The sequence below is a fragment of the Miniopterus schreibersii genome, assembly GCF_964146895.1.
Source record: "Miniopterus schreibersii genome assembly, chromosome: 10".
Lineage (NCBI taxonomy): Eukaryota > Metazoa > Chordata > Mammalia > Chiroptera > Miniopteridae > Miniopterus > Miniopterus schreibersii.
This window is the reverse complement of record NC_138110.1, coordinates 65,065,210-65,091,598: the sequence shown is the minus strand read 5'-3', so window position 1 is coordinate 65,091,598 and position 26,389 is coordinate 65,065,210. Positions and strand designations below refer to the sequence as shown.

Genomic DNA, 26,389 nt, shown 5'->3' with positions numbered 1-26,389 from the left:
CCAAGGCCAGTCTCCTTGCCTGAAACCACCGGGTGCAAGAAGGCTGCGGAGCCTTGGAGTTTCCTTCTAGTCCAAAAGCTGCTTTCTACGGACCCTTCACTGCCTTCAACAGTGATGCAGACACCAAATTACACACAAAGACAAGACACAAACGTTGCTCTATCTCCAAGGGGAAGGTTTTTTAAAATTATTCTGCAGAGCAGAAAGAAAAGGTCCAAAGTCAATCTATACCAATACTCAAATCTCGAAACCTGTCTCTCAAGCAGCCTTTTGAGCCAGCCTGCCAGAGAAATCAGGACTGTGCCTGGGGACTGTTAAATGCAAAGACCAGGAGTGGGAGAAAAAGGTGGGAAGAACCCCACTCCGCTCCCCATGAGTTAATGGGCACTGCAATTCCTTGATTTCTATTAGCCTAAGCGTAACTAGATTCTCTCCCTTTTCCGGGGGGGGTTGTTCTTTTTGTCTGGTTTTAGTGTTCAAGATTATGCTTTTTGTAGTAGCTTGCTTACTTTCATCAGCCCAATACCCAAGGTAATTCTGCCCACAGAAGCCCTGTCTTTCCAGAGAGACCTTCCTAGGGTTTATGGTGTAAAGTAACCTGAACTGTCCTTCTAAAAGTTGCTTACTTGTCGAAGTTATAGGTACAGAATTAACCTGCCCAATTAAGTTTGCAGAACCTTGAATTAAAATATTTTTTTCAATATGTTCACAAAAAGGTTAAATGCACACCAGAGTTAATGCACAGGAGATATCCCCAAAGCCATACTGACAAAACTGTGATTAGATTATAACACATAGTAGCTTGCCTTACATTTAGCAAGTTCAACAGGACACAAAACCACAGTAAGCTGAACACAAAACAGCTCTCCCCTTAAGTGGCTCCAGTGAGTGACACTAAATTTCAAAAATATACAGGAGGTATTATATCCAATCCTCACTGCAATGGACATGGTCCACTTTATATCTACATACACATATACATATATAGCTTTCCTTACTGGTTATCAGTTTAGAATGAATTTTTAAGGGTTTATCTTGATGACTTAGAAAAATTCACTTGTCCTTTCTTGCTTTGATTCAGGTAATACACAATCATAAAATTAAGTAAGTCTCTTAAAAAAAAAATGTTCACAGATCCCATTGTGGAAGGTTCCAAGAACCCCCTTCCCCAGGTAACGATCAGGGGATCTTCAACAGCTCAAGAAGTGCTCCAACGGCTCCAAAATAACCCTGAAAACAAAATACACATAAAATAAGAGCAATTTTCCTTAGAATTATTTAAATTACCATAAATATGATTACTAGTGTTAAAGCCAACACTGCCCTTAATTCCTCACTCCCATTTTCTGAGCACTCATTTTGCTGAGCCCAGTATTTTTGATCCATGTTTGGGAATCCACTGTTGGGAAACTGAGGCTGGGAATTTAAAACACTGTTTTTGATTCACAGTTTGTTGAACCTATGGATGTGAAACCCATGGGTACAGAGGGCCACTGTATTTACTGGGGGTAAAAAAGCACATATACATGGACCTGTGCAATTCAAACTCATACATATTTCAAGACTTCAGAGAGCCTAAAATAATCTAAGTTCCATATGTGCAGATATCAACACTAGAGTCAGAAGCCTGAGTGCAAATAGAAAACAGAGACAAATGGACCAGCAATGCTAACCAGAGAGGAAACTTAAGTCAGCAGGCAGTAAGAATGACAATATAAAATCAAAATTTCATAAAGGATTCACATTATAACTAATGATATGAAGTTTAAAAAAAAGTTAACCTAAGAAATTAACCTCCGCCCTGGCCAGGTGGCTCAGCTGGTTGGAGCGTCATCCTATACACCAAAAAGGTTGTGGGTTCGATTCCCAGTCAGGGCACATACCTAGGTTGCAAGTTAGATCCCCAGTCGGGGTGAGTTCAGGAGGCGACTGATCAATGTTTCTTCACACTAATGTTTCTTTCTCTCCCTCTCCCTTCCTCTCTAAAACCAATAAACTTGGGCAAGGATTAAAAAAATAATAAAAAGAAATTAATCTCCATGTTCTACCGAGGAAAAGGCTCAAGAAGAGGTAGAAATTCAGCAGAAAAAAAGTTACACTAAAATATAACATTAAACATTTCTTCTTCTTCTAATATAAAGCAAAAAGATCGCAAAAAGCCAAGATGTATATAAAAGGTATAAGGAACAATAACTCGGTACTGATTTACTAACAATAACATTAGAAGTAATAAACAAGTTAGATGTCTTGAACTTTAAGCTTTTTGATACGGGGAATTTGTGCACTTTGGGTTAACTATGAACTTAAGCAACTTAAAAAGAAAAACTTAAAGCTATTTTAAAGGAAAGAGCAATCTTTATAGCACTTTAAATCCTTTGATTTCTGTTGATTCATATAAACACTGTGAAGAATAAATATGCACATATAATTTTGAAAACTGTTCATAATAACACTATCAAAAATCCAACAACACTTGAAATAGTTCAACTGCTCTACAGCCAAGGAGAGGAAAGAGAGTCCCTTCCATAGCTCTGGTTCTATTTTCCTCCAAAACTGAAAAAACTGAAAAAACAGAAAGGCACTTTCCAAAACAGGTTATCAGGTTGAACTCAATGATTCTTTTCCATTGTGTCATTTCTAGTCTGTCTACATATTAAGATTTTATGGTAGTGTGGTTCTAGTCCTGGAATGTTTTTTACTGATCTATTTGTTTTCAGAACACACATCTTAAATAAATAGCACATGAATATATCAATACATAAAAACTGACATCAAAAAATGAAAAAAGCAGAACCCAGAGTTAGTGCATTTATAAAGTACAATGGGAAAACTATAACGGATGGCTCAGAAAAGAATAAGGCTTGAGAAATACGGCTGAACGTTCATCAAGACTTCTTTAATACTGTTGAAGTTCACAACAGAATTAACCAAAAATCTACCTTGCATTGAATCCGGTAAGAAACAGCTTTTAAACATTACAATCAAAGTTGAACCCGATACAATTACAAAAATACTTGAGTACTATAGCCCATTTCACCTCTACTTCAAATTCCAACAGAATGTGAACTGCGTGCCCTTTATGTAGGTGACATATTGTAGGAAATAAGTCTGCTTACCTCATGTTCTGAAAAAAGTGCTTTCAACTGTCCCTTGGACCAATAATCCAAAGCATATGCCAAAAGCCGCATGGCGATCGTATTAACTCTCAAGAAATTTCCAACAAATACCACCTGGTTAATATTCTGAGCACATCAAAAGAAGGCAATTAGTTTTCACCTTAATTTCAGTTCTCTTGTAAAAGCTACCCCAGAGACCATGTGCATAGTTTTTAGCAGCAAATTGACTTCTGATTTTAAAAACGTATTTATATTTAATCCAATTGATTCAGGGCTACTTAATTTTATCTCCAAACAACTCTGGACCCACTTCAAAGCATGCCAGAAAATACCACAAGAGAAAACAGATTAGGAAAAATGTGTATTAAATATGACAAACAATAACTACTATTAAACTTTTATACAGATAGTAAAAAAAAAATAAGTGAATAGAACGCAATTCAAAGAAGGAAAGTGACCCAACAGGCAAATAATACAATACATATCACAGAAAAGAATTCAACCTCACCAGTTATTAAAAAAAAAAAAATTAACCTATATTTAGCAAAACAACTAAATGAAATTCCACCCCCAGTATTAGTCAAGTTTTGGTAAAACTGACCCATTCATTTACTACTCAAGATGATTTAAATTGGTGCAGCCCTTGTGCAAAGAAAGCACCTTGGCAATACCTATCAAGAGTCATAATATGGTCAGAGTCTTTAAGATGAAAAAATCTAACTTACACAAAAAGGAATCAAATATACAGCCATGAAATTTATATTTACATAAAAATTAAAAAGATATGTACGCCAACTAAAACCTTAAATAAGCACAGGAAAGGGAACATGCAATAAAGAAAATAGTGTTAACATTCAAATGAAGAATTTTTAATTACTTGATGCTGATCCAGTATCTTTTAATTAAAAATGAAACAATCCTTTTGTACCTTTTAAGGTTTCCTTTTTAAGCCACATGTATAAATAGGGACAAACTATAAAGCCGCATCAACGGGATCCCCCAGGGAAGGCCATTCTTGGTTCTTTCATAGCCCTGTACAATGCTGCTTGACCTGAATGCTACAAGGCAGCACTGTAAAGAAGCTGAAAGCACAAAGACAGCTCTGCTGCAGTGGAGGGGGAGCAGGGTGGGCACTGCTGGCCCGGCTCAGTCTTCTCCCAGCTTCAATGACTTCCTCTGGATTCCTTCCCAGGGACTCTAGAGCTCCACAATGAGCATGGAGTCTCAATTCAGCAACTCTATCCATCATTACCAACCAAGAGTGCCCCCCACCATCTGGCACACTGGCTACCTTCCTGCCTTCCTCTATTTTCTCCTCTAGCACCAGTGTTCATTTTCAGTAAGGAAAAAGTCAAGTAAGATTAATCTACACGTAAAGAGTTTTAACTTCGCCAATGAAACAAACTCCACCACATATGACTACAATTAGGCCCTGTTCGGACAAGATGGATGTTGTGTACAAGGTGGGGCCCACTTAGGATGTTCTGTCTTTTCCTCAGAGCAACGAAAGAAATTCATGTCCCCTTACTTCATTAAGGGCACACATTCTTGCTATCGAGCCAATGTTGTTGGTGATGGTGATCAAAGTTGCTCTGGCAAGGTCCTCTTTACTGACAGCCTCTCGCTTCTCCTTGCTCATCATGTTGCCAAAGCTGTGATGGGGAAAAAAGAAATCCCTTTGATAAACCAAAGTAAACACAGCCCAACAGAACTTGAATGTTACTTTACTAAGATAAAAGTGACTTTTAGAGCAATGTTCAAATTCTCAAACTTTTCATTACAAAAAATAAATAAGTAAGTAAAGGAGCATCTGCTCCAAGAGAAATGCCACTTCAAAGAGAGCCTTCAAGAATTTTGAATGAGCTTTCCACTGAAACATATCAACCTTTGATACCAGATAGGCACATATTCGGTTAGGATCTCATCAGATGGACTATAAAGCACTAACCACTGTTCCTTCTGCAACCAGGGAAAATTCCAAAAAGACACCTTTTTTAGCAATTCCTCCCCAACTGCCCAGCTTTTCCACTCAGCTGAAGGGTCACATTCACATCTGGTAAACTGCTTTATCCTAGCAAAACAAAGTGTAGACAGCCAGTCCCAAAGTAAACTATTTAAGAGTTTCAGACTTCCCTGAGGATCAAGAACTTCAAAGTACCTGACCTGCAGAATTGCTACACTAATAAATGCGACCAGAAAACAAACCCAACCAATCAGAAAAGGAAGTGATTACCAATGAGCAAATACTACAAAGATAGAAAATGAAATCTACAGCATTTGCGAAGTGCCTAAAATTAGTAAACAAGCATGTGTATATGAGTGCCTTTTCTATTATTAAAAACCATGTGTCCCAGTGCACACACAAAAACTTTATTTCCAAACAATCCAAAAATAAAATTAACGATTCAATTTACAATAGCATCAAAGAGAATAAAATACTTAAGAGATATATTTAACAAAAGTATAACACTTATACTCTGAAAACTACAAAACAATGGTGAAAAAAAGCAAAGACCTAAGTAGAAAGATATGCCATCTTCTTGGATCAAAAGACTAGATACTGTCAAGCTGACAATATTTTCAAAAGTGATCTATAGATTCAACACAATCCCTATCAAAGCCCCAGTTGTCCTTTTTTGCAGATACTGGCAAACTGATCCTAAAATTCATATAGAAAGCCAAGGGACGCAGACAAGCCAAAACAATCTTGAATAAGAACAAACTGAAGGACTCACACTTCCCCATTTCAAAACTTAATACAAAGCCGAAGTAATCAAAGCAATGTGGTACTGGCATAATGATAAACATCCAATGGAACAGAACTAAGTCCAGAAATAAACCATACATTTATGGACAATTATTTTTAACAAAGGGGCCAAGAAGTCAATGAGGAAAAAATCGTCTATTCAACAAACAGTGCTGGGAAAACTGTATATTCATACGCAAAAGAATGAATTTGGACCTCTACCTCATACCACACACAAAAAGTAACTCAAAACAGATCACAGGCCTAAATCTAAGAGTTAAAACTATAAAACTCTTAAAAAGAAAATACAAAAGTAAATCTTCAGGTTCTTAGGTTAGGCGATAATTTCTTATATGTAACACCAAAAGTATAAGCGATGAAAGATAAGATGGACTTCATCTTATCTATTTAAATTTAAAACTTCTATGCTGCAAAGGACACTATCATGGAAGTGAAAACAACAGAATGGGGAAAAATATTTGCAAATTACACATTTAATAAGGTACTTGTTTCTAGAACATATAAGAATTCTTACAACTCAATAGTAAAAAAACAATCCAACTACAAAATGAGCAAAAGACTTGAACAAACATTTCTCCAAAGATAGACAAATATTCAGTCAGTACATGAAAAGGTGTTCAACATCCTTAGTCATCCTTAGGGAAATGCAAATCAAAACCACAATGAGATCACTGTACACCTATTATGGCAGTTTAAACCAAAAGACAGACAATAAGGATGTGGAGAAATTTAAACTCTTATCTATTGCAGGTGGGACTGTAAAATGGTGCAGCCACATGATCCAGCAATTCCAGTCCTACATATATACCCAAGAGAATTCAAAACATTATGTCCACATGAATGTTCCTAGCAGCATTATACATAACCAAAAAGCTAAAATAACCCAAATGTTTATCAATTGATAGATAAAATGTTACATTAGCCACACAATAGAATCTTATCTAGCAATAAAAAGAACCAAAATACTGATTCATGCTACATGGATGACCCTTGAAAACATTAAGCTAACTAATAGAAACCAGTCACAAAAGTCACATATTGTATGATACTATTTATGTGTCCAGAAGAGACAACTCTAGAGTGACAAAATTAGTGTTTACCAGGGACTGGGAGGTGGAGAAATGCGGAGTGACAGCTAATGAATACAGGATTTTTTTTCTGGGATGATAAAAAGGTACTGAAATTTGCCCTGGCCAGCATGACTCAGTTGGATGAGCATCATTCCAAGCGCCCAAAGGTTGCCGGTTTGATTCCCGGTCAGGGGCAGGCTTGATCCCTAGAGTAAGGGGTGTGAAGGAGGCAGCCAATCAATGTTTCTCTCTCACATCAATGTTCTTCTCTCTCTCTCTCTAAAATCAAAAATATATATTTAAAATGTTGAAATTGGATTACGCTGTTAACTGCACAATTCTGTAAATATACTAGAAACCAATAAAGTTGGACACAATAAACAGGTGATTTTATAGTATGTAAAGCTGTTTAAAAGAAGATTAAAAAAAAGATATACCCAATTTTTTTTTTTTTTTTAATATGTCTTTACTGAGTTCAGAAAAGGAGAGGGATAGAGGTAGAAACACCAATGATGAGAGTCATTGATCGGCTGCCTCCTGCACATCCCCCACTGGGTATCAAGCCTAAAACCCGGACATGTACCCAGACCAAGGATTGAACACGCAACCTGGGTATGTGCCCTGACCAAGAATAGAATCCGCACAGGACAACGCTCCAACCAACTGAGTCAAACCAGCCAGGGCAACTCAATATTTAGTATTTTATTTCTGCATTTCATAGAACACACATGTCCTCTTACCTCGAAGCCACAGCCCAGCCTGGCAGTCCAAACCTCTCATAGTCCCCTCCATAAATGTCCCGTACTAGTTTATCCACTTTGGTGCTATCTCCACGAGATGCCATTTCAAGAGCTTCTTCAAAAGTGGTACAGCCAGTAAGCAGACAGCAGAGACCAAAAAAAGTTCCTCCTCCAAGACTGATTGAAAACAAACAACACAGTAACATTTTTTAAAAAAGGAAAATCATATTCACATATCAATCCACTCTTGCCTCAACCCAATCATGCAGATGCTACCGGTAAGAAACAAGTCTGAAAAGATAAAAACGGGTCCTTAATAGACACCTTGAAGATATACATTCATGTGCACCAACAAGCAACATGGAAAAATACAAGGCCCACCCACCTCTTCACCCATGTCTCCAGTTCAGTCTGGGCAACTGCTGAGTTCGAGGAACCTCAAGTACAAATCAGCCCATCACACCCACACCTAGGACCATGCTGGTGCCTCCTCCCCCACTCTCTCCAAGTGCAGGCCCTGAGTCATCTTCATACAAGCATCTTGCCACCCCGCTGCTCATCAGCCCCCTATCCAACAAGAACTCTTCCATGAATGCGGTCCCTCCCCCCCGGAAATTACTCCTTCATTCCTTAACTCACACCTGTTAAAAAACTTGTTTATCCCAATTCCCAGCTCCTTGGTTTTCTTCAAGTGATCTCTGATCCTTACATCAAAGTGTATTCCTTTCTCACCTGCAACCTAATTCTCCCTTTTCAGACTACCCTGCCCCAACCATTTTTTTATTGCTCAATATCTCAACTTCTAAACCTTACATCCTCCTCCAGCCACGCACCCAGGCGCATGTGTGTTTATACACATGTATAAAATCTAGGCCAGTTTCAAAGCTAGATCTTGTTGCCTTCTTACAGACACCACTGAGCTTTGGTTACGTTATGGTATATGCACACCATACACTATCTGAGGGCAGGGCAACTATGGGCTTGCTTAATTAGTCAGCTGATATTTTATGAAACTATGATAATGAAACCTGTTGCAATACAGATTAAAAGAAAGTAGGTCGGGAAATCAGAATTTTCAAAGAGAAACGTTTGCATAATCCCAGAAAAAGTTTTATCTTTCACATAATTTTAAACAGATTCTTAAAGGTGAACTTATATGCAACTCCTAAAAACTCAGTGTTAACCCATATGATATCAAGAATATAAAATACCTACCTGGTACCAGTGACCCGCTTGTAATTATCTTTGGAATATACTGCTAAGATGCTAACCCCAGAGCCAATGTTCACCAGAAGCAGAGGGTATGGATTTTTCAAATCAAACGGTAACTTCTGACATTTTTCAGAATCAGCAGGGTTTTCAAAGTAATAGCACTGTGACCGTCCATTGAATCCAACTGAGTCAATGTATAAAATTCCTTTTATTAAGCAATCTAGTTCATCAAGTTTGCAAAGCTGAAGATCACCTATCTGTAATGAAATAAAATGTTTTCAGACTTAACAAGCCAAACAGAAATAAAAACTCCATTTAATAAAACATCCCACCTACATTAAACAAACCATAAAAACACTCAAGGGTGTGTATTATTTATACATGCTTTACAGAACAAATCTGGAGACAACAGGGATGGACTGTTAAGACAGACTCCTGCTCCCACAGACCCAAATACACTCTACCTACAAACCACTGCAGCAGCTGGAGAAATGTGCCAACACTCAAGCAAAAAACAAGATGTCTGCTCACAGGCATGAAGCAGACGCACAGCCAAGGTCATAGTCCTATCAGAGAGCAGGCGCCAAAAACTCTAATTAGAAGGGGCCGGGGGTCAAACCTGCAACCCAGGCACGTGCCCTTGACCAGGAACTAAACCTGTGACCCGGAACTAAGCCCGTGACCCTTTAGTCCACAGGCCAACGCTCCACTACTTAGCCACACAACCAGAGCCAGAATCAGAATTTAAAACATTATTATCAATGCAACTTCATCTAAATAATAAATGATTCAATTACTATTTATATTATGGAATACTGTACAGAAATTAAGAATGAAAAAGATCTTCATTCAATAAAGAATTGAAGTGGGAAGAAATCCAAGATGTTATTAGTCAAAAAAGCAAGTTGAGAAATATTTTATAATGATCCAATTTGCCTATTTTTAAAACCATGTTTATATGTCTGTCACACACAGTCATGCATAGAAAAATTAAAAAAGATACATAAACTTTTTCCCGGCTTGTGTGCATCGTCCTGTGAACCAGGAGGTCATGGTTCAATTCCCAGTCAGGGCACATGCTCGGGGTTGTGGGCTCGATCCCCAGTGGCGGGTATACAGGAGGCAGCTGATCTAAGTTTCTCTCTCATTGATGTTTCTCTCTCCCTCTCCCTTCATCTCTGTGAAATCTATAAAAACATATTTAAAAAAAAAAAAAAAGACACATAAACTTTTAAAAGTGGTGACACTGGAGAGGGTATTAAGAAACTTCCACAGCCCTAGCAGGTTTGGCTCAGTGGTTAGATCGTCCGTCTGAGGACTAAAGGGTCCTGGTTCGATTGTGGCCAAGGGCACGTACCTCAGTTGCAAGCTCAATCCCCAGCCCGTCAGGGGTGCATGCAGGAGGCAACCAATCGATAAGTCTCTCTCACATCGATGTTTCTCTCTCTCCCCCTCCCTTCCCCTCTTTCTGAAAAAGCAATGAAAAAAATATCCTCGGGTAAGGATTAAAAAACCCCACAACTTTCCAAATTTTACTCTATGAACTTCTAACCCATCTGAATGTTTGCAAGCACATATACTCAATATATGTGACAAATGTAAAGATGCCTCAACCCCTAACACACCTATTTCAGTTGACAACCAAGGTCAGCCCTGCAAATTCTCCCCCCTCTAAGTCAACTCCCATTTGTTTTACATTTACATGCAATTTATTCTGATCCACAGTGGAGATAGAAGTTAATAGGTAACTTAATCCTTAATTAATCCCTAATTAAGAATATTAAGTTATGCCCTGGCTGGGTGGCTCAGTTAGTTGGAGCATCATCCTGTATACCGGAAAGGTTGAGGGTTAGACTCCCAGTGAGGGCACATACCTAGGTTATGGGTTGATCCCTGGTCAGGGAGCTTTTGGGAGGCAACCAATAGATGCCCTCCCCTCCCCTCCCCCGCACCCTTCCTCTGTAAAATCAAAAAAAACGTATTTTCTTAAAAAATAAAATAAAATCGCCCAGCCAGCATGGCTCAGCAATTGAGCATCGACCTATAACCCAGGAGATCACGGTTCCGTTTCCAGTTAGGGTACATCCCCAAATTGCAGGCTCGATCCCCAGCAGGGGGCGTGCAGGAGACAGCTTATCAATGACTCTCATTGATGTTTCTCTCTCTCCCCCTCTCCCTTCCTCTCTCTGAAATCAAGATATACTTTTTAAAATAAATAATAAAATAAAGCATATCCTAAGATGATGACTAAAAGGAAAAAACATACATATTAAGTTATTCCTCTGACTGAACCCAAGCCCTTGAACTGTTCATCGCTGTCCTTATTTCATCTGCTCAAGCCCTCGCTGCCAAGACCAATTTAAACACTGACTTCCTGACGCTTGAATCTCAAGTGCCAGCATTTTCATTTCTTAGGTAAGTCATTTTATACTGAAGGAAAACAAAATCAAGTGCCCACTCGAAATCCCCCTAGTGTCCAGACATGATCTAGAGACTCCTGTTAACAAGTGTGCTGCACAGAACACATCAGAAAGCATTTGGGGAGAGGAGGTTCTGCTGTCAACCATCTCCCACTGGTTTTGAGGCCTCAAAACCACCGCTCTGAACCGGAGTTCCTTAGTTTTTTAATTTTTTTTGTTCTTATTTGTATCTTCCTTGTTTGTTTGTTTTAGAAGTAAACTTGCCAAGAAACAATTTTGGGGACAAGAAAACTATAGGTACATTGGCAACAATTTTATGACATTAATTTTTTTTAATTCTTTTTCAATCTCACTGTTCCAGATTTAATGTTGTTGTTCCTCATAGGTAGTCCACTTACTCTGCTTAACACAGCTTCACTATTTTTTCATACTGAAATGGTTCTGACTCTCATTTCATCTGAACTGTGCAAAAAATAAACTATACAACAATCTCTACATGGCTAACTCCTATCACTAATTTATATTTAATCTTAATTTGACTCAAGAATATTCAAGTTCCATTAGAGATGGAAATGATTACACCACTTGCTATGGTATTATTTTTAACAATCAGATTACCATAAATTGTATATAAGCTAAAAAAATGCATACTGTGAGAAAATCCTGCTCAAATTTGTACGCTCCACCTCCAGTGGCACAAAAGACAGTGTGGAGACTCGAGAAGTTTTTATCTCTGCCCATTTGAATAAAAGCAGGCATGTCATGAGTGGGAAAGCGTATAAAGTGCAGATTGCCTTTGCGTCCACACAGAGTCAGGTCCTTCAGCTCCAGGTGTACATCCCGAATACCTGTGGACCCATAAGCCACATTGGAGGTCAGGTACTTCCGAATGCTTTTAAGACTTTCCACTTCTTCCTCTTCTTCTTCAGCAGTGATGTCTTTGGGTTCAAAATAAACCAGCTTGACTAGGGTTCCACCAATATCCAAGCCAAACCATGGAAAAACTAAATGGGGAAGAAAAGAGAGTCAGAACAGCTTTTTCATGAAAACTAAATTTATACTTACTAGATCAGAAACTTATTTCATATCCTGAGGTTTCCTAGGACTATATAAACAAAAAGATTTGGGAAAAAGAAACATGGTTGTCTAATTTGGAAGCATATCCTTTTTTTCATTTCATTTCATTTCAAAAATCAGAAAGAGCCCGGCCGGGTGTGGCTCAGCAGTTGAGTGTCCACCTAGGATCCAGGCGATCAGGGTTCAATTCCCGGTCAGGGCACATGCCCAGGTTGTGGGCTCAATCAATGACACTCTCATCATTGATGTTTCTATCTCTCTCTCTCCCTCTCCTTTCCTCTCTCTGAAATCAATAAAGATATATTAAAAAAAAAAAATCAGAAAGAAAAATGTCAGAATATTGAGCCAACCTAACCCTCTTATACAGACAAGCCCAAACTGAACTATGAAATATTAAAAAGCAACGAAATGACTATCCATGAACCTCAACTCTGAAAAAAGAAAAAAAAAAAGACTGAGAATAAAAATCTCCATCCTTCCCCTTGGCTTAGAGAAAAAATGTTGGAAGTTTTCAGAGCTTTGGTTTAGTACTCAAACTAGGGGTAGAGGAAAACTCCGAACCCTGTGTAACATATAAGCTCCAGGGTTCAACTTCTCTCAAAACCTAAAGTCCTTAAAAAGGGATTTCAATGGACTTCAACGAAACAGATATTTCGAAGTTCATATCTATTACCAAAAACAATCTTGCTTAAAAAAAAATGCTTCAGGAGATTCGATCAAGATGGACTGCAGATATATATGCCTTCCCCTCCCACTTTAAATCCCAAAAATAACTAAAGATACAGACTTATTGATATATTATTTTCTAAAATAATTCTGGAAATAAGAAGTGATACTATCAGCAGAACTAGGTTGATAAAGGCATTAACTGTCCAGAAACCTTAAAAGAGAAATGCTATAATTGGGAGCAGCTACAAAGGTGGGAGTAGCAATGGAGTGTTCCATCCAAGCTACAGACGGGGAGACTGCCATGAGGAAACAGGAGCTCTGGTGCAGTCATGAGTGATCTAGTAGGGAAATGTGGTACAACTGGACAGTCCAGCCACTTCCCTCTACTGAGAACCACTCCCCACCTCCCCTTTTCTTCCAGCCAATAGAGGCAAAGTCTTCAATGAGCACAGGCACTTGAGCCCAAGATTCACAACAGCACCCAAGTTGCTATTATCCAGAAGAAACAGGTGTTGTCCAATTCTGGCCATATGCCCCATCTCTCCCCTGATCCAATCTGACAGACTGGCAGTATATAGACACTGCATCCTCTGACAGGAAAACAGCAATCCTCAAACCAGTGATGATCACTTTACAAACCAGAATCACCAAAAAGGGAAATCAACACCACAAAAACAAGAAGCTAACCATGTGAAGAAAGAGTTGCAGGGACAAACATAAGAATCATAAATATCTCAGAGGTAAAATGAGATTTCATCCATAAAAAATGAATAAACTACCATTAAAAAATGAGAAATTAAATGACTGAGGCCCTGGCCAGATAATTCAGTTGGTTAGAGCATCACCCCAATATGCCAAGGTGGCAGGGTCAACAGTCAGGGCACATACAAGAATCAACCAATAACTGCATAAATAAGTGGAACAACAAATCAATTTTTAAAAAACAGGATAAGTGAAAAAACACTTATACAAATGGCTACATACTATGAGATTCCATTTATGTGAAACTCTAGAAAATGCAAACTAATCATTTCTGCATCTGATAGAAAGCGGATCATGGGCTGGGGAAGAGAGGGAGGGACAGACTAAACAAGGGCAGGAGAAAACTTTCTATGTAATCCAAATCATGACTGTTGAGGGGGTGAGGGGCTTCATGGGTGTACATTATCTGTCAAAATGTATGGAACTATACACTTATAATGAATGCAATTTACTTTATTGAAAGCATAAAGACGTTTACCAAAAAAAGGAGAAAAACTGATTTCCAAACTAAAGCTTAACAAGTACATTCAGCAACAAAATAGGCACAGAAAAAAAAATCTAAATAAGAAATCTTCCCAAAGTGCCTCTTGAGTATGAAGGATAGATACACAAAATATAGAACCAGAGTCTAACACTATTTTATATGAGTTCTAGAAATCTTCTGGGGGAGATAGGGGAGGAAGGACATTAATCATCAGGTTGAAAGATCCACTAAGTGTTAAACAGAATCAACTAGTGGAGAAAGGGAAGACTTGGACACATCATACAGAAATTTCAGGAAATCCTAAAAACTTCCAAAGGAAAAAAGTGAATTCCTACGAAGATACATAATCAGTTAAGGTAAAATTAGACTTCATCAGCAATACAGATGCTACAAGACAATGGATCAATAGCTTCAAAGTGATAAAGATTTTGAAACTCATATCCAGACAAATCAGCTTTCAAGTAGCAATGCAAAAGACAAATGCACCCGGCCAGGTGTGGCTCAGTGGTTAAGCATCAACCTAGGATCCAGGCGATCAGGGTTCGATTCCCAATCAGGGCACATGCCCGGGTTGCGGGCTGCAGCCGATCAATGACTCTCTCATCATTGATGTTTCTATCTCTCTCTCTCCCTCTCCCTTCCTCTCTCTGAAATCAATAAAGATATATTAAAAAAAAAAAAAGACAAATGCACCCCAATATAATTTTAAAAGCATCTAAGAGCCTGGCTGGCATGGCTCAGCAGTTGAGCATCAACCTATGATCCAGGAGATCAAGGTTCCATTCCCCATCAGGGCACATGCCTGGGTTGTGGGCTCAATCCCCGGTAGGGGGCATGCAGAAGGCAGCTGATCAAGGACTCTCTCATCATTGATGTTTCTATCTCTCTCCCCCTGTCCCTTCCTCTCTCTGAAATCAGTAAAGATATACTTAAAAAATAATAATAATAAGCTTATGAGCTATAATACGGTACAATGATAAGCAAAAGCAGCAATACATGCTAACTTTTGAAAAAATAAGTGATCTGGAACTAAAATATTTACATGATTTCAACACAAGAAGTGGAAGAGGGAAGAGAAAGAGAGGGAAGTGAAAGCAAGCAGCAGTTCTGTCTTTTTAGGGAAAGGATATGGACTCTCATTAATTCTAAACAATAAAGAAATGATGGTTTAAATGTATTAAACCATCCAGAAGCAGAAAAATGAACACGTGACCTTCAAATAAGTAGAGAAAAATCAGTGGTTTTGTTCATGACTGATCAATAAAAATCAAGCTTTGAAAAAGCCATCAAAACAGACAACTTTGTGGTAAGTATATCCAAGAGAGAAAAAAGATATAGCTTTTCCTTCAAAAAAAAAACAAAGATGAAAGAGTACATAACAGATTATACAAGTAAGCTTATATAAAACTGTAGAACAGTAAGTTTAAAATGTAAACTAAAACGGGATTAGCTAGAAAAAATAAGACTACAAAATGTGGCTCAAAATAAGGTAGAAAACACAGAAATCAAAAGCACTGAAGTTTTTGAAACAAAAACAGCAAAACAGCACCAGGCCCTAATGGTTTCCAGGAAAACCTTGAGGAGCTTCTAGGACACAAAAAAATCTAGAAAGATTCCCAAGTCATTCCTCATCAAAACTAGAAAAGTATCATATAACACAAATGCGAAAACATAAAATTATTAAACAATAGAATCAAGTTGTGCAGTAGGAGTAATACATCATACCGTGACCAACAGGGATTCTTCTCAGGAATGCAAGGATGGTTTTCACATTAGAAATTCCAATTAATGAGGCTTCCTTGCATTAGTAAATTGAAGGAGAAAAACCAAGATTTCTCAATATATTCCAAAAAATAAAAATTAAGAAAATAAACCAACGGAATAAAATTTTTAGTATTTGATACAAAAAACACAAATACCAATAGCTTTTGGCCTATAATCAGTAAAACCACCAGAAAATGACATAAGAATGTCATGCACAGCAAAAGTCAAATATTTAGAAAGACATAGCAATGCGAAGATGTATCCTCTTCCAGTAAGGATAATTAAACATTATTAAATTTCAATTCTCCCCAAATTAATCTAACAATTTTGTCAATGCAATTCTAAAGAGAACACTGTGGTTGACTCCTCAGAAGTCATTCTACCTCAATCCCTGGGAGAGTCCTGATTTTTTTTATACCAACAGAAATTCCATTCCCACTGACAGACTAATCCAACCTGGCAAGAATCATACAAAATCTACCCATCCTTGGTACCTAGAAGAAACAAAAAGTCTTCTCACTCTTAAAAAAGTGACAGTGCTGGCCCTGGCCGGTGTGGCCCAGCAGTTAGAGGGTCGGCCTGTGCATCAAAGAATTGCGGGTTCAATTTCCGGCCCCACTCTGGGAATGTGCCGGAGGCAATCAATCGATGTGTCCCTCTCACATCAATGTTTCTCTCTATCTCTACCTATCTCTCCCCCTCCCTCTCTCTAAACATCAATGAAAGAATATCCTCAGATGAGGATTAACAACAAAAAAAAACATACAACTTGACTCCCCAAAAACTTGTCCCACAGTATCTAAGGGGGAGTGGTTCCAGGACACCATGGATACCTAAATGTGAGGACGTGCAAGTCCCCCATATAAAATGGAACAGATCAATACATACAGTCGGCTCAGGTGAGGATTAAAAAAGAGAACTGAACCCAGGGAATCTGCATTTTTAACTCCCCAGGTCATTTTTATGCTCAAAATTTGGAAGTACCTAAAAATTTTCACCTCGAGTAAGAAAACCTTGAACACAAAAAAATCATGATTATGCTTGCTCTTAAAGTAATAAAGAAACAGCTACGAGAACATGAACAATCTGTAAATCACAGTGGTTAGGAGAAGATGCTATGAAGCTAAAATTCCTGAGTTGACAGTTCTGTTCACTAGCCATTTGACACTGGGTAAATGGGCCCCCGTTTTCTCATTTGTAGAACAGAATACTACCATCTACCTCAGAGTTGTGAGGGCTAATGAGCTATTAAGAAGTTATTAAGAAGAGTGCCTAAAAAATTTTTAATTAAAAGTAAAAGTTTTTAGAGTGTCTGACCCATGCAACACTCAAAATACAACACTCAAAATACAATACAAACTTATTTAGAATCCTTGTCGCCAATGGTCACAAACAGCTGGCTATACGGCTGTGAATTCTTATTTGCTGAATCTCTGGAATTTGCATCCATATCCAATGATATAGTACAAAACCATGAAGGAACAAATGTTTTGCACTGCTTAAAAATCAGGTGCTTCTCAAATAAAACATAAACCAGGTAATTGGCTCTAAAAATGGTATAGGTTGAGAGCAGAGGTTTTCCAAATCTCTTTCAAGAGGACAGGAAAAGACAAAATAACTGAAAACGCCCCAAACTTTTCATAGCAAAATATGGCTACATTTAATCATCAAAATCATGTATGTTAAAAGTGAAGCAACTGGGTGGTTGGACCAAGGTACAATAAAAACCAAACGCACATCCTGCCAATTTCACTCTCATAATCTGTATTTAAAGCAAGCTGATTTCCTGAAATACGAATTTGGCTACAGCAGCAAGAAAAAAAAAGTCTAACCATATGTAAAATGCTGCTAAATTGTAAGGCTCATATTAGAGTACCAGGACAGTGGATACTTTCAACAGCACCAACAGCGCTAAACAGAAGGCTTGAATTGAAGACCTATAATGAGGAGAAAATATTTGCACTAGATCTGAACACAGAAAAAAAAACTAATAATAAAATGGAGAAAACGATTCTCTAGGAAGAGCGTGTACAACTCCCAAGGCGAGATTCGTTTCCCCTCAAAACAGAAAGCCTTAACGCCCAGAATGCTCCAGGCCTGAACCGTGAATATCGGCAAAATAGATGTAAAGAAAATAGAGGCGATAACTAGGTGAGAGATGACCCGAATTCTCACGGGAAGAAAACAGTCAAGCTTAGTGCACACGGAATCCAGTTTTAGTCTTGCAGCAACTCAGGGGTCAATTAAGCATTTTCCAGTAAGCCCGAAATTTCCAGACAAAAAAGACTTAACGTCTTAGAGAGCAGCTCTTTGAAAACCCACAGAACACAGACATTGAGGATTCAAAGGATTTGGGGGGAGGGGAGGCAGTGGAAGTAAGTCAAAAGAAGCCTTCTCCAGCATAAAGTCACGTGACTCCCGGGCAAAGAATGCCCAAGGCTCTAAGAGGGAGAAAGGGTCCTGGGAAAGAGCCCTCCACTCCGACCACCGCGCGCGAGGGCCGAATCCCGAAGCCCCGGCGTTTGTGGGACCCCTGGCCTTCAACCCGCCATCTGCCCACGCACCAACCTGGGACCACAGTGCGGGGGGCACTGTCCCCGCGCGAGCGCGCGGGAAAAACGGCGGCCGGGCCGAAGGGGGCAGGGCGAGCCGCGAGGGCGCCCCGCCGGGCACTTACGCGGCCGCTTCTTCCTCAGGTTTTCCACGCGCTGGCGGGAGACCGAGGTAGGGCCGCTGTAGGATCCAGGTCGGTCCCGCCTAGCTCCCTCCGCCGAGGCCGAAGCCGAGGCCCCGACCGAGGGCGCCGACGCGCTGTTCGCCCGGAGCCGCAGCGACTCCTGCCACCGCCCATCTGGCTCCTCCGGCGCCGGCTCCCAGGTCGACGAGGCGGAGGTGGCGGCGGCCCTGCCGTGACGCTCCATGGGCGCGCCCAGCCGGCCCGCTCCCATTCGCAGCAGCCACTGCTGCCGCCCAAGCCAGCCCCCCAGCGCCGGACTTCTCGTTGCCTCCTCGGCACAGTCCAGCCGGAACAGAGGCGCACCCTCGGCCGGCCGCCTCTTCCGTTGCGCCAACGCGCAGCAAGCCAATCCCAGCAGCCTGGGGGAGGCCCGAAGGCCTCCTGTCCAATCGGCTCCCTGACGCGAGATGGATTGACTGCACCTGCGTCCAATGAGAGGCTCTCAGAAGGGAAGGGTTGGGGGAGGGTGGATCAGGGACCGGCCGAGGAGGGAAAGGCAGTGTGGCTGACTGGCGAGTGATGGCGGCGCCGCCGTGTGGTCGCGTGGGTGGAGCGGCCCTTACTCTCTCTTCCCTACGCACCCGCCCGCCCGGGTGGACTGGTCGGCGCCCCAGGACCCTAGAATTCTCCCAGGATGCCGCCGCGCTCCCCCGAGCCGCTCCGCGCTGCTCCGTCCCTTCCTTTCCCAGCGCCCTCCAGCCAGGCAGGGCCCTCGCAGCGTCTGTTGGCAGACGGAAAGGCTCGAAGTGCAGCTGACTTTAGCCTTTGTCCCTCCTCCTGGTTCCTCCGATGCGGTCCAGGACGTCAGCCCCTCTGCGCTATTTTTTACTACCACCCTCTCCCCCAGCACCGCCCCTGGCATGTTTGGGCAAAGCCCCCTTCACTCCGCCTGCGTTGGAGAAATGTTCCGGGTACCCGAAGGAATGATAGGACTGGGGTTGGTCTCTATGACAACTGGAAGAAGGAGGTGGGTTATAAATCCTTCGCCACCTTCCTGCGGTGAAGGAGGGAGTGTGGGAACAGGGAAGTAGGGTTGGCTTTTTGCAGGAGTCTGGTTCCCCTTTCTGTGTAGTGCACTAGGGGACGTAGAAAGATTTGGTCGCCTCCTTGGAGCCTGGGGGGCGAGGGGGTGCTTTTTTTTTTTTTTTTTTTTTTTAACATCTTGCTTTTTTTAAAAAAAAAAAAAAAAACATCTTACTGCCTTCTCTTTTAGGGTGAGAACATGGTCACCTCCAGCCCTGAGATCCTGACCTGACACCTACCAAAGGCCCTTCCAAGCACTGCTTTTCCCAGAGGTTACCCAAGCCTGTTATCCCACCTCCCCTCTGTACCTTAAAAGCACTCACTGTCAAATTTAACAGGACTTATCTTGCTTGCTAATTATTTCATAAGTACCTCCCCTGGGAAACTGTAAATATCCTTGGGTGATGGCCCTTATTTTCTTCACCTTTCCTGTAATGACTGCTAGTAGCAGGCTGAACAAGGAAGATGAGCTTTTCTCTTGCTTGTTGAGTCGAACTACTATGCTCACTGCACACTTCCTCCCCTCACTATAGGAAGAACTCTGGAACCCCAATTTCCTAACTCTGGAAATTCCAGTTCCTGCAGGAAGCTACCCCGGATGGATCCTACAGGAACCAAGAACAGCTATAACTGCTCTTCCAAATCTCAGTGCCCAGCATTGCCTATCTTTCTGCCTCCTTTCCCCCCACCACTACACACACAAAAAAAGGTGCTCCTGAATGTGAGGGAGGAAGCTTCTGTCCAAATCTGTGAGCTCCCATAGATCATCCTGAGGAATCAAAGAATCATCTGATGTTGCCAAGATGAACCTCAGCATCAAAACAACACTTAAAATATGTGTATGTAACTTTTTTTACAGTTTACAGAGTGCCTTTACATCTCACTTATTCTGCCCAGCAACATTTGGATGATGAGGCAACCTACCCAGGGGCACACAGTTTTTTCCATTTGATTCAGTGTTTAAGGAAGTATTTTTATGGAATTTTGTTACATAATTATGTAAAATAGTAACATGGCTCCAAAGTTAACAAAACAAGATATATCCAGAGAAGTGTTGCTTCAGTCCTTAAACTCTGTTTCCTTCCTCCCTCTCTCTGTGGTAACCATTTTTAAAATTAGTTCTTGGTCTACCCTTCCATAAAAATAGACAAGAGATTCCCATCTCAACTCTTATTTTTGGTTTTAGTAGTACTCATGGCTAAGAGTTATTACAGGGAAAGGATACAAAGCAAAATTGGCAAAGGGAGAGCTGCATGGGGTGAAGTCCAGAGGAAACCAGACCCAAGCTTCCAAGAGTCCTTTCCCAATAGAGTCACACAGGATGCCAAGCCTCAACTCAAAGCTTTATGTATTCATTCTTTCTTAAAGATTATATGCTATATTTTTTTCACTTTTTTTAATTTAACAGAACATCATGGAGTTCACTTCGTAGCAGTACATAGGTATTTCTAATTCCTATTTACAACTGCATAGCGCTCCAATTTGGAGATTCCATGGTTTATTAAGACAGTGGTCTGCTGATGGACACCTGGCTAATTTCCAGTCTTTGGCTATTTACAATGTGCCATAATGGTTGGCCTTGTTTGTACATCATTTTTTATTTTTGTCAATGTATCTTTGGCTTAGATTTTTAGAAATGGGATTGCTGGGTCAAAGAATAAATACGTATGTCATTTTACAGGACAGAGCCAAATTTCTTTCCATGGTAGAAAACTTCTAAAATGATGCTCCCAATTATTCCCACTTCCTGTAAATCGCCCCTTGAGTGCAATTTACAAAAATTATGAGATGTTGCCCTACCTGGTTGGCTCAGTGGTTAGAGTGTCAGCAGAAGGAATGAAGGGTCTCAGGTTCGATTCCAGTCCAGGGCACATACCTTGGTTGCAGGCTCCAGCCCCGGCCCTGGTCAGGGCATATGCAGGAGGCAACCAGTCGACGTGTCTCTCACATTGATGTTTCTCTTTCCCTCTCTCTCTCTCCCTTCCACTTTGAAAAGCAATGAAAAAAATGTCCTCAGCTGAGGATTAAAAAAAAATTACGAGGTGTCACTTTCAAGGTTAAGTTACAAAAGACTGACTTATGTTTTGCTCTCATGAACTCTCTCTAGTTCTTTCTCTTGCTTGCTCTAACAAAACAAGCTGCCATGTTGTATGCTGCCCTGTGGAGAAGCCCATGTGGTGAGGAACTGAGGGCGGCCTCTGGCCAACAGCCAACAAGGCAGTGAGGCCTGCAGAACAACATTCAGTGAAGAACAGTCAGCAACCATGTGAGTGAGCTTAGAAGCACATCCTTCCCCAGTCAAGCCTTGGGATGACTGCAGCCCCACCAACACTTTGACAGCAGCCTTGTGAGACACCCTGAGCCAGAAATCTTAACCCACAGAAACTGAGATATTAAATGTGTTGGTTTAAGCTATTAAGTTTTGGCATAATTTCTCAGGCAGGATTAGTTAACAGATACACCTCCATAGGAGTTGTGTTATGTATACTCTTTTTTTCAATCCTCACCTGAGGACACTTTTTCCATTCTTTTTCAGAGAGAGAGGAAGGAAGACAGAAACATCAATGTGAAAGAGACACATCAATTTGTTGCCTCCTGCTCATGCCCCAACCTGGATCGAGCCAGAACCAAGGTATGTGCCTTGGCCACAATCAAACCCAGTACCTTAGGTCAACACTCTAACCACTAAGCCAAACCTGCCAGGGCTTATGTATACTTTTTTTTTTTTAATCCTCACCTGAGGATATTTTTTCCATTGCTTTTCAGAGAGGGTGAAAGGGGGAGAGAAAAAGATAGAAACATCTATGTGAGAGACACATCAATTGGTTGCCTCCCGCTTGCACACTGACCAGGGCCAAGGATTTAACCTGCAACCGAGGTGCCTGCCCTTGACCAGAATTGAACCTGGGACCCTTCAGTCCGCAGGCCAACTCTCTAACCATTGAGCCAAACTGGCTAGGGCTTTATGTATACTCTTAACTGTTAGATGACTGTAGGGAGAGAATAGTACTGATTAATGGATTAAATGATGAGGTTAACTGATGAAGTCAGTCGGCAGTGGTCTTAAGTTGTATTGTGTGGGGCCCTGGTTCTGGCTTTGCCCTGTTCTCCATTTTGTCAATCGTTTGGGTAACTCATGCACATGGTGAAAAAATAATCAGAACCAGAGGGTCCTCAACCAACTGAAACAATAATCAAATTGTTTGGGTTGTTGTGGAAACCGAATTCAATTCAACAGAGACCTATAAGCTTGGCAACAATGCTTTGTGGGACACTAGAGGGAGCTATAGAGGAAGCTGGGGGCCAGAAGGCCCTTCACCCCACTGCTGTGAACAGGACCTCAAAGAGTGTCCATGGCCCCAAGCCTAGGATGAGATTAAGTCAGGGCTATCAAATGGCACAGAAGTACACAGAGAAAGGCAAGGAATGATGTCTATCAAGCCCCCAGAGAACAGAATTACAGGAGATGAAGGGCATTTTTACTTATTTGTCTTTCCTCAAAAGTCTCCTTAGAAATGCAGTGAGTCAGCACCTACCTTTAACAAGATCCCCAGAAGATTGATGGCTGTCCTGAAGTCTGAGAAACTGGCCTATATTACTATATAGTTTGGAATTTCAATTTTTTACAACAAGCATATGTTCATTAACATGTTTTAAAGAGAAGACTAGATTATAAGGAAGGTGAAATTCAGAAGGGAGATTGATCCATCTGGACAGAGTGGGAAGGGATAAGGGCACTGAGCCAGCCCAGAAGGTGACAGCCTGCCATGGCCCTGAGAACAGAGGATAATGTCTCCGAATAAAATACTCCCAAGAGTGAAGTCAGGAGGGAAAAGGGGGAGAGGTCCAGAACAAGCACTCCAAATTGAAAGTTCTCTTTATCTTCATGAGCAGGCATCTGGCCATAGTAAATCCTCAAACTGCAGGTTGAATGAAGGAAATGTCAAAGGTGAAAGGTTAACATGGTGGTGCTGTCCGGGCAGACTAAATAGCCATCTCAGATGGGTGAACTAAGAAAAACTAAATTTATTAAAAGGGGGTGGGAGATATCCAAAGGGGAAGGGCTACACAGCACTGAGCCAGAGTATTGGGGCCATGATGGCAGCAAAAAAATACTTGGAACAGTGAAACAAGAAAGCACAGAAGCAGCAGCAGGAGAGTCTAGGCCTGGTGCTTTGGCTCACTGAGAAGTCAGAGAGAGAAGGGGCCTTGGAGACAGGTTCAGGGGGTAAGCCCCATACGAGCTGCCGCTGCCCATTGTTCCCCTGGTTGCAAGTCTTGTGGGGTTACCTTGGAGGGATGGAGATGCTGCTGGCGTGCTCTCCTAGTGAGAAGTATGCTGGGTCCTTTGTCCTGATGGCATTTAAGTATTTAACTCTTTCTTACAGGCAGGAATCTTAGGGGAGGTCTCGGGAGGGTTTCAATAGAATATTCACCAGCTTTCCAGGTGTGCTGTTTCAGGGTCATGCTCTCCACTGGTTGGTCCACTGGTTGGTCGGTGCTAGGGCAGGGGGTCATTAGTCAATGTAGCTGGTCCTGAGGCAGCCACAGCACCACTTGTCTGGTTTTGCTGCTTATCTGGGCCTGGAGCTGAAATACAACGGAGGCCTAGAAGTTATCTTTAGGGTGGAAATGCTCAGGAGGTCTAAACGGCATGACCAGAGATATACTAGGGGAGGGGAGGTTCCACTGGGGACAATGTTCTTGTTTTCCCAGTTTTACCCCTTGCTAGGCATCCGGGGCTTCCCACTCTGGTGAATCTCGGTACCCAGGTTTCTGTACCTGGCCCATCTAACAAAAGGGTCTTAAGTTCTAGAAGTAAGAATAGCAGAATTGCTGCAAAAGAGTGTCACTGGACTCACAATTCTAAGGACATCATAACAGCAAATAAAAAAAGTAATTCTTTTAGCAATTACCAGATTCCTTTGGATAGGCCTCTCGACAGACGTTGATTCCCAGCTGCTTGTGATAATGAAAGGATTTTTCTTTCTTCTTATGTTAAGTACAAGAGAATTGATTAAATAAAAGACAGAGTCTGATTACTAGGAAATCAGTGATTCAGATGGCAAGGCAATGGCACCTGGGGAAGGAGGAGGAGGTACAGAAGAAGGAAGCAGTGCGGTGTCCATCTGTGCCAAGGACACTCAAGGGCTTTGGAAGAGGGAGGATTTGACATCACCTGGTCCAGCCTCAGGGTTTGTGGGTTCAGGAGGGTAAGGGATGCCAGGAGTTGGTTGTTGACACAGAACCAGAACCCAGGGCTTCCTCCACTTCTTCACCTTTCCCGCCCCCTCCTATATTTCTCTCCCCACTTCCACCCTTCATGCCACTCCTCCAGTTTCTGAGTACCTTTTTCAGTATGTATATTTTACTTTAATAAAACGGTGTGGGTTTAGGAAGGGGCATTATTATTTTTTTTTTAATGTTTTTATTGATTCAGGGAGAGGGAGAGAGAGATAGAAACATCAATGATGAGAGTCACTGATCGGCTGCCTACTACTGGGGATCGAGCCCACAACCTGGGTCTATGCCCCAACCAGGAATTGAACCAGTGACCTCCTGGATCATAGGCCGATACTCAACTGCTGAGCCACACCGGCCAGGCCAAGGGGCGTTATTTTTTGTTTTTGTTGCTGTTGGGGGGTTTTTTTACAGAAACTGCATTGAGTAAGTAGAAGGAAGGTATTGTCAAGAGGAAGGGAGAGAGAGAAACATCAATCTATTGGATACCTGCAACCCGGGCATGTGCCCTTAATGCTGGTAGATAAATTCCCATCATTTGGGGGAGAAGTTCTTGGCGCGCTGCTGAAAGTATTTTCAGGAGCCCCCAAGGGATGGAACATGGAAGAAGGCTGTGTTGGCGTGGGGTTACATTTCTCGGGTTGCAATGTCCCATTTCCCCCAAGCCAGTCTTGAAAGGGGGGCAGCTGGGAGTTCAGCGAAGTCAGTAGAGCCAGTGTCCAGAATTCCCATTCCATGTTGTAGCTGGGTGTGGTATAGTGTTCAGGCCATATTAAAGTCCATTAGTCCAAGTGTGGAGCCCAACATGGCTGTGCACCATGCTTGCACCAGGGAGCACAGCCCCCCTGCATCAGGAGTCCCAAGAGGGCATGTGTGTGTGTGTGTGTGTGTGTGAGAGAGAGAGAGCACGCAGGTGCGCACACGAGAGCGCATGCACTTCCTTTGGAAGTTTTTATATTTAGATTTGTGCGCTTGCAGTGGCCACACCCATCCTGGCCACTGACTCATTTTCAAGTGTGACTGACCCAAAATTAGTCTCCCACGTCACTCAGACCTTACTGGGCCTGGGTGTAAATTGCCTTTGTCCAGTCCCTTCCCCCATCAAAGAGCAGGGAACAGATTGGAATGTTAAATGCAGCTTTTTGGCAAAGTTGAACAAATAGCATGCTATACTATTTGGTCTCCCCTCCACTCCTTTCCTGTTAAATAACGTTATTACAACAGTGTATCAGGAATCTAAGCAGCAACCTTTTGGTGCTCTGGACAATGTTCAAACAAGTCACACCCTGCCAGGGCAAACCTGGAAA

General features: G+C 41.5%; 1 protein-coding gene across 2 annotated transcripts; it reads right to left on the bottom strand.

The window, feature by feature from the left end:
• Positions 1 to 1,095: 1,095 nt before the first annotated feature.
• Positions 1,096 to 19,611, bottom strand: PANK2 (pantothenate kinase 2). 2 transcript variants are annotated; one of them, XM_081148358.1, is made up of 7 exons: positions 18,759 to 19,611; positions 11,977 to 12,329; positions 8,909 to 9,162; positions 7,694 to 7,870; positions 4,645 to 4,768; positions 3,117 to 3,242; positions 1,096 to 1,230 (listed from the first exon to the last, which is right to left on the bottom strand). In XM_081148358.1, exons 1-7 carry the CDS (start codon positions 19,027 to 19,029, stop codon positions 1,180 to 1,182), a joined length of 1,356 nt encoding a protein of 451 aa, XP_081004484.1. In that variant the 5' UTR covers positions 19,030 to 19,611; the 3' UTR covers positions 1,096 to 1,179. The 2 variants fall into 2 exon arrangements, with proteins under 2 accessions (XP_081004484.1, XP_081004485.1); XM_081148359.1 differs by lacking the exon at positions 3,117 to 3,242 and having other exon boundaries at positions 18,759 to 19,133.
• Positions 19,612 to 26,389: the final 6,778 nt, after the last annotated feature.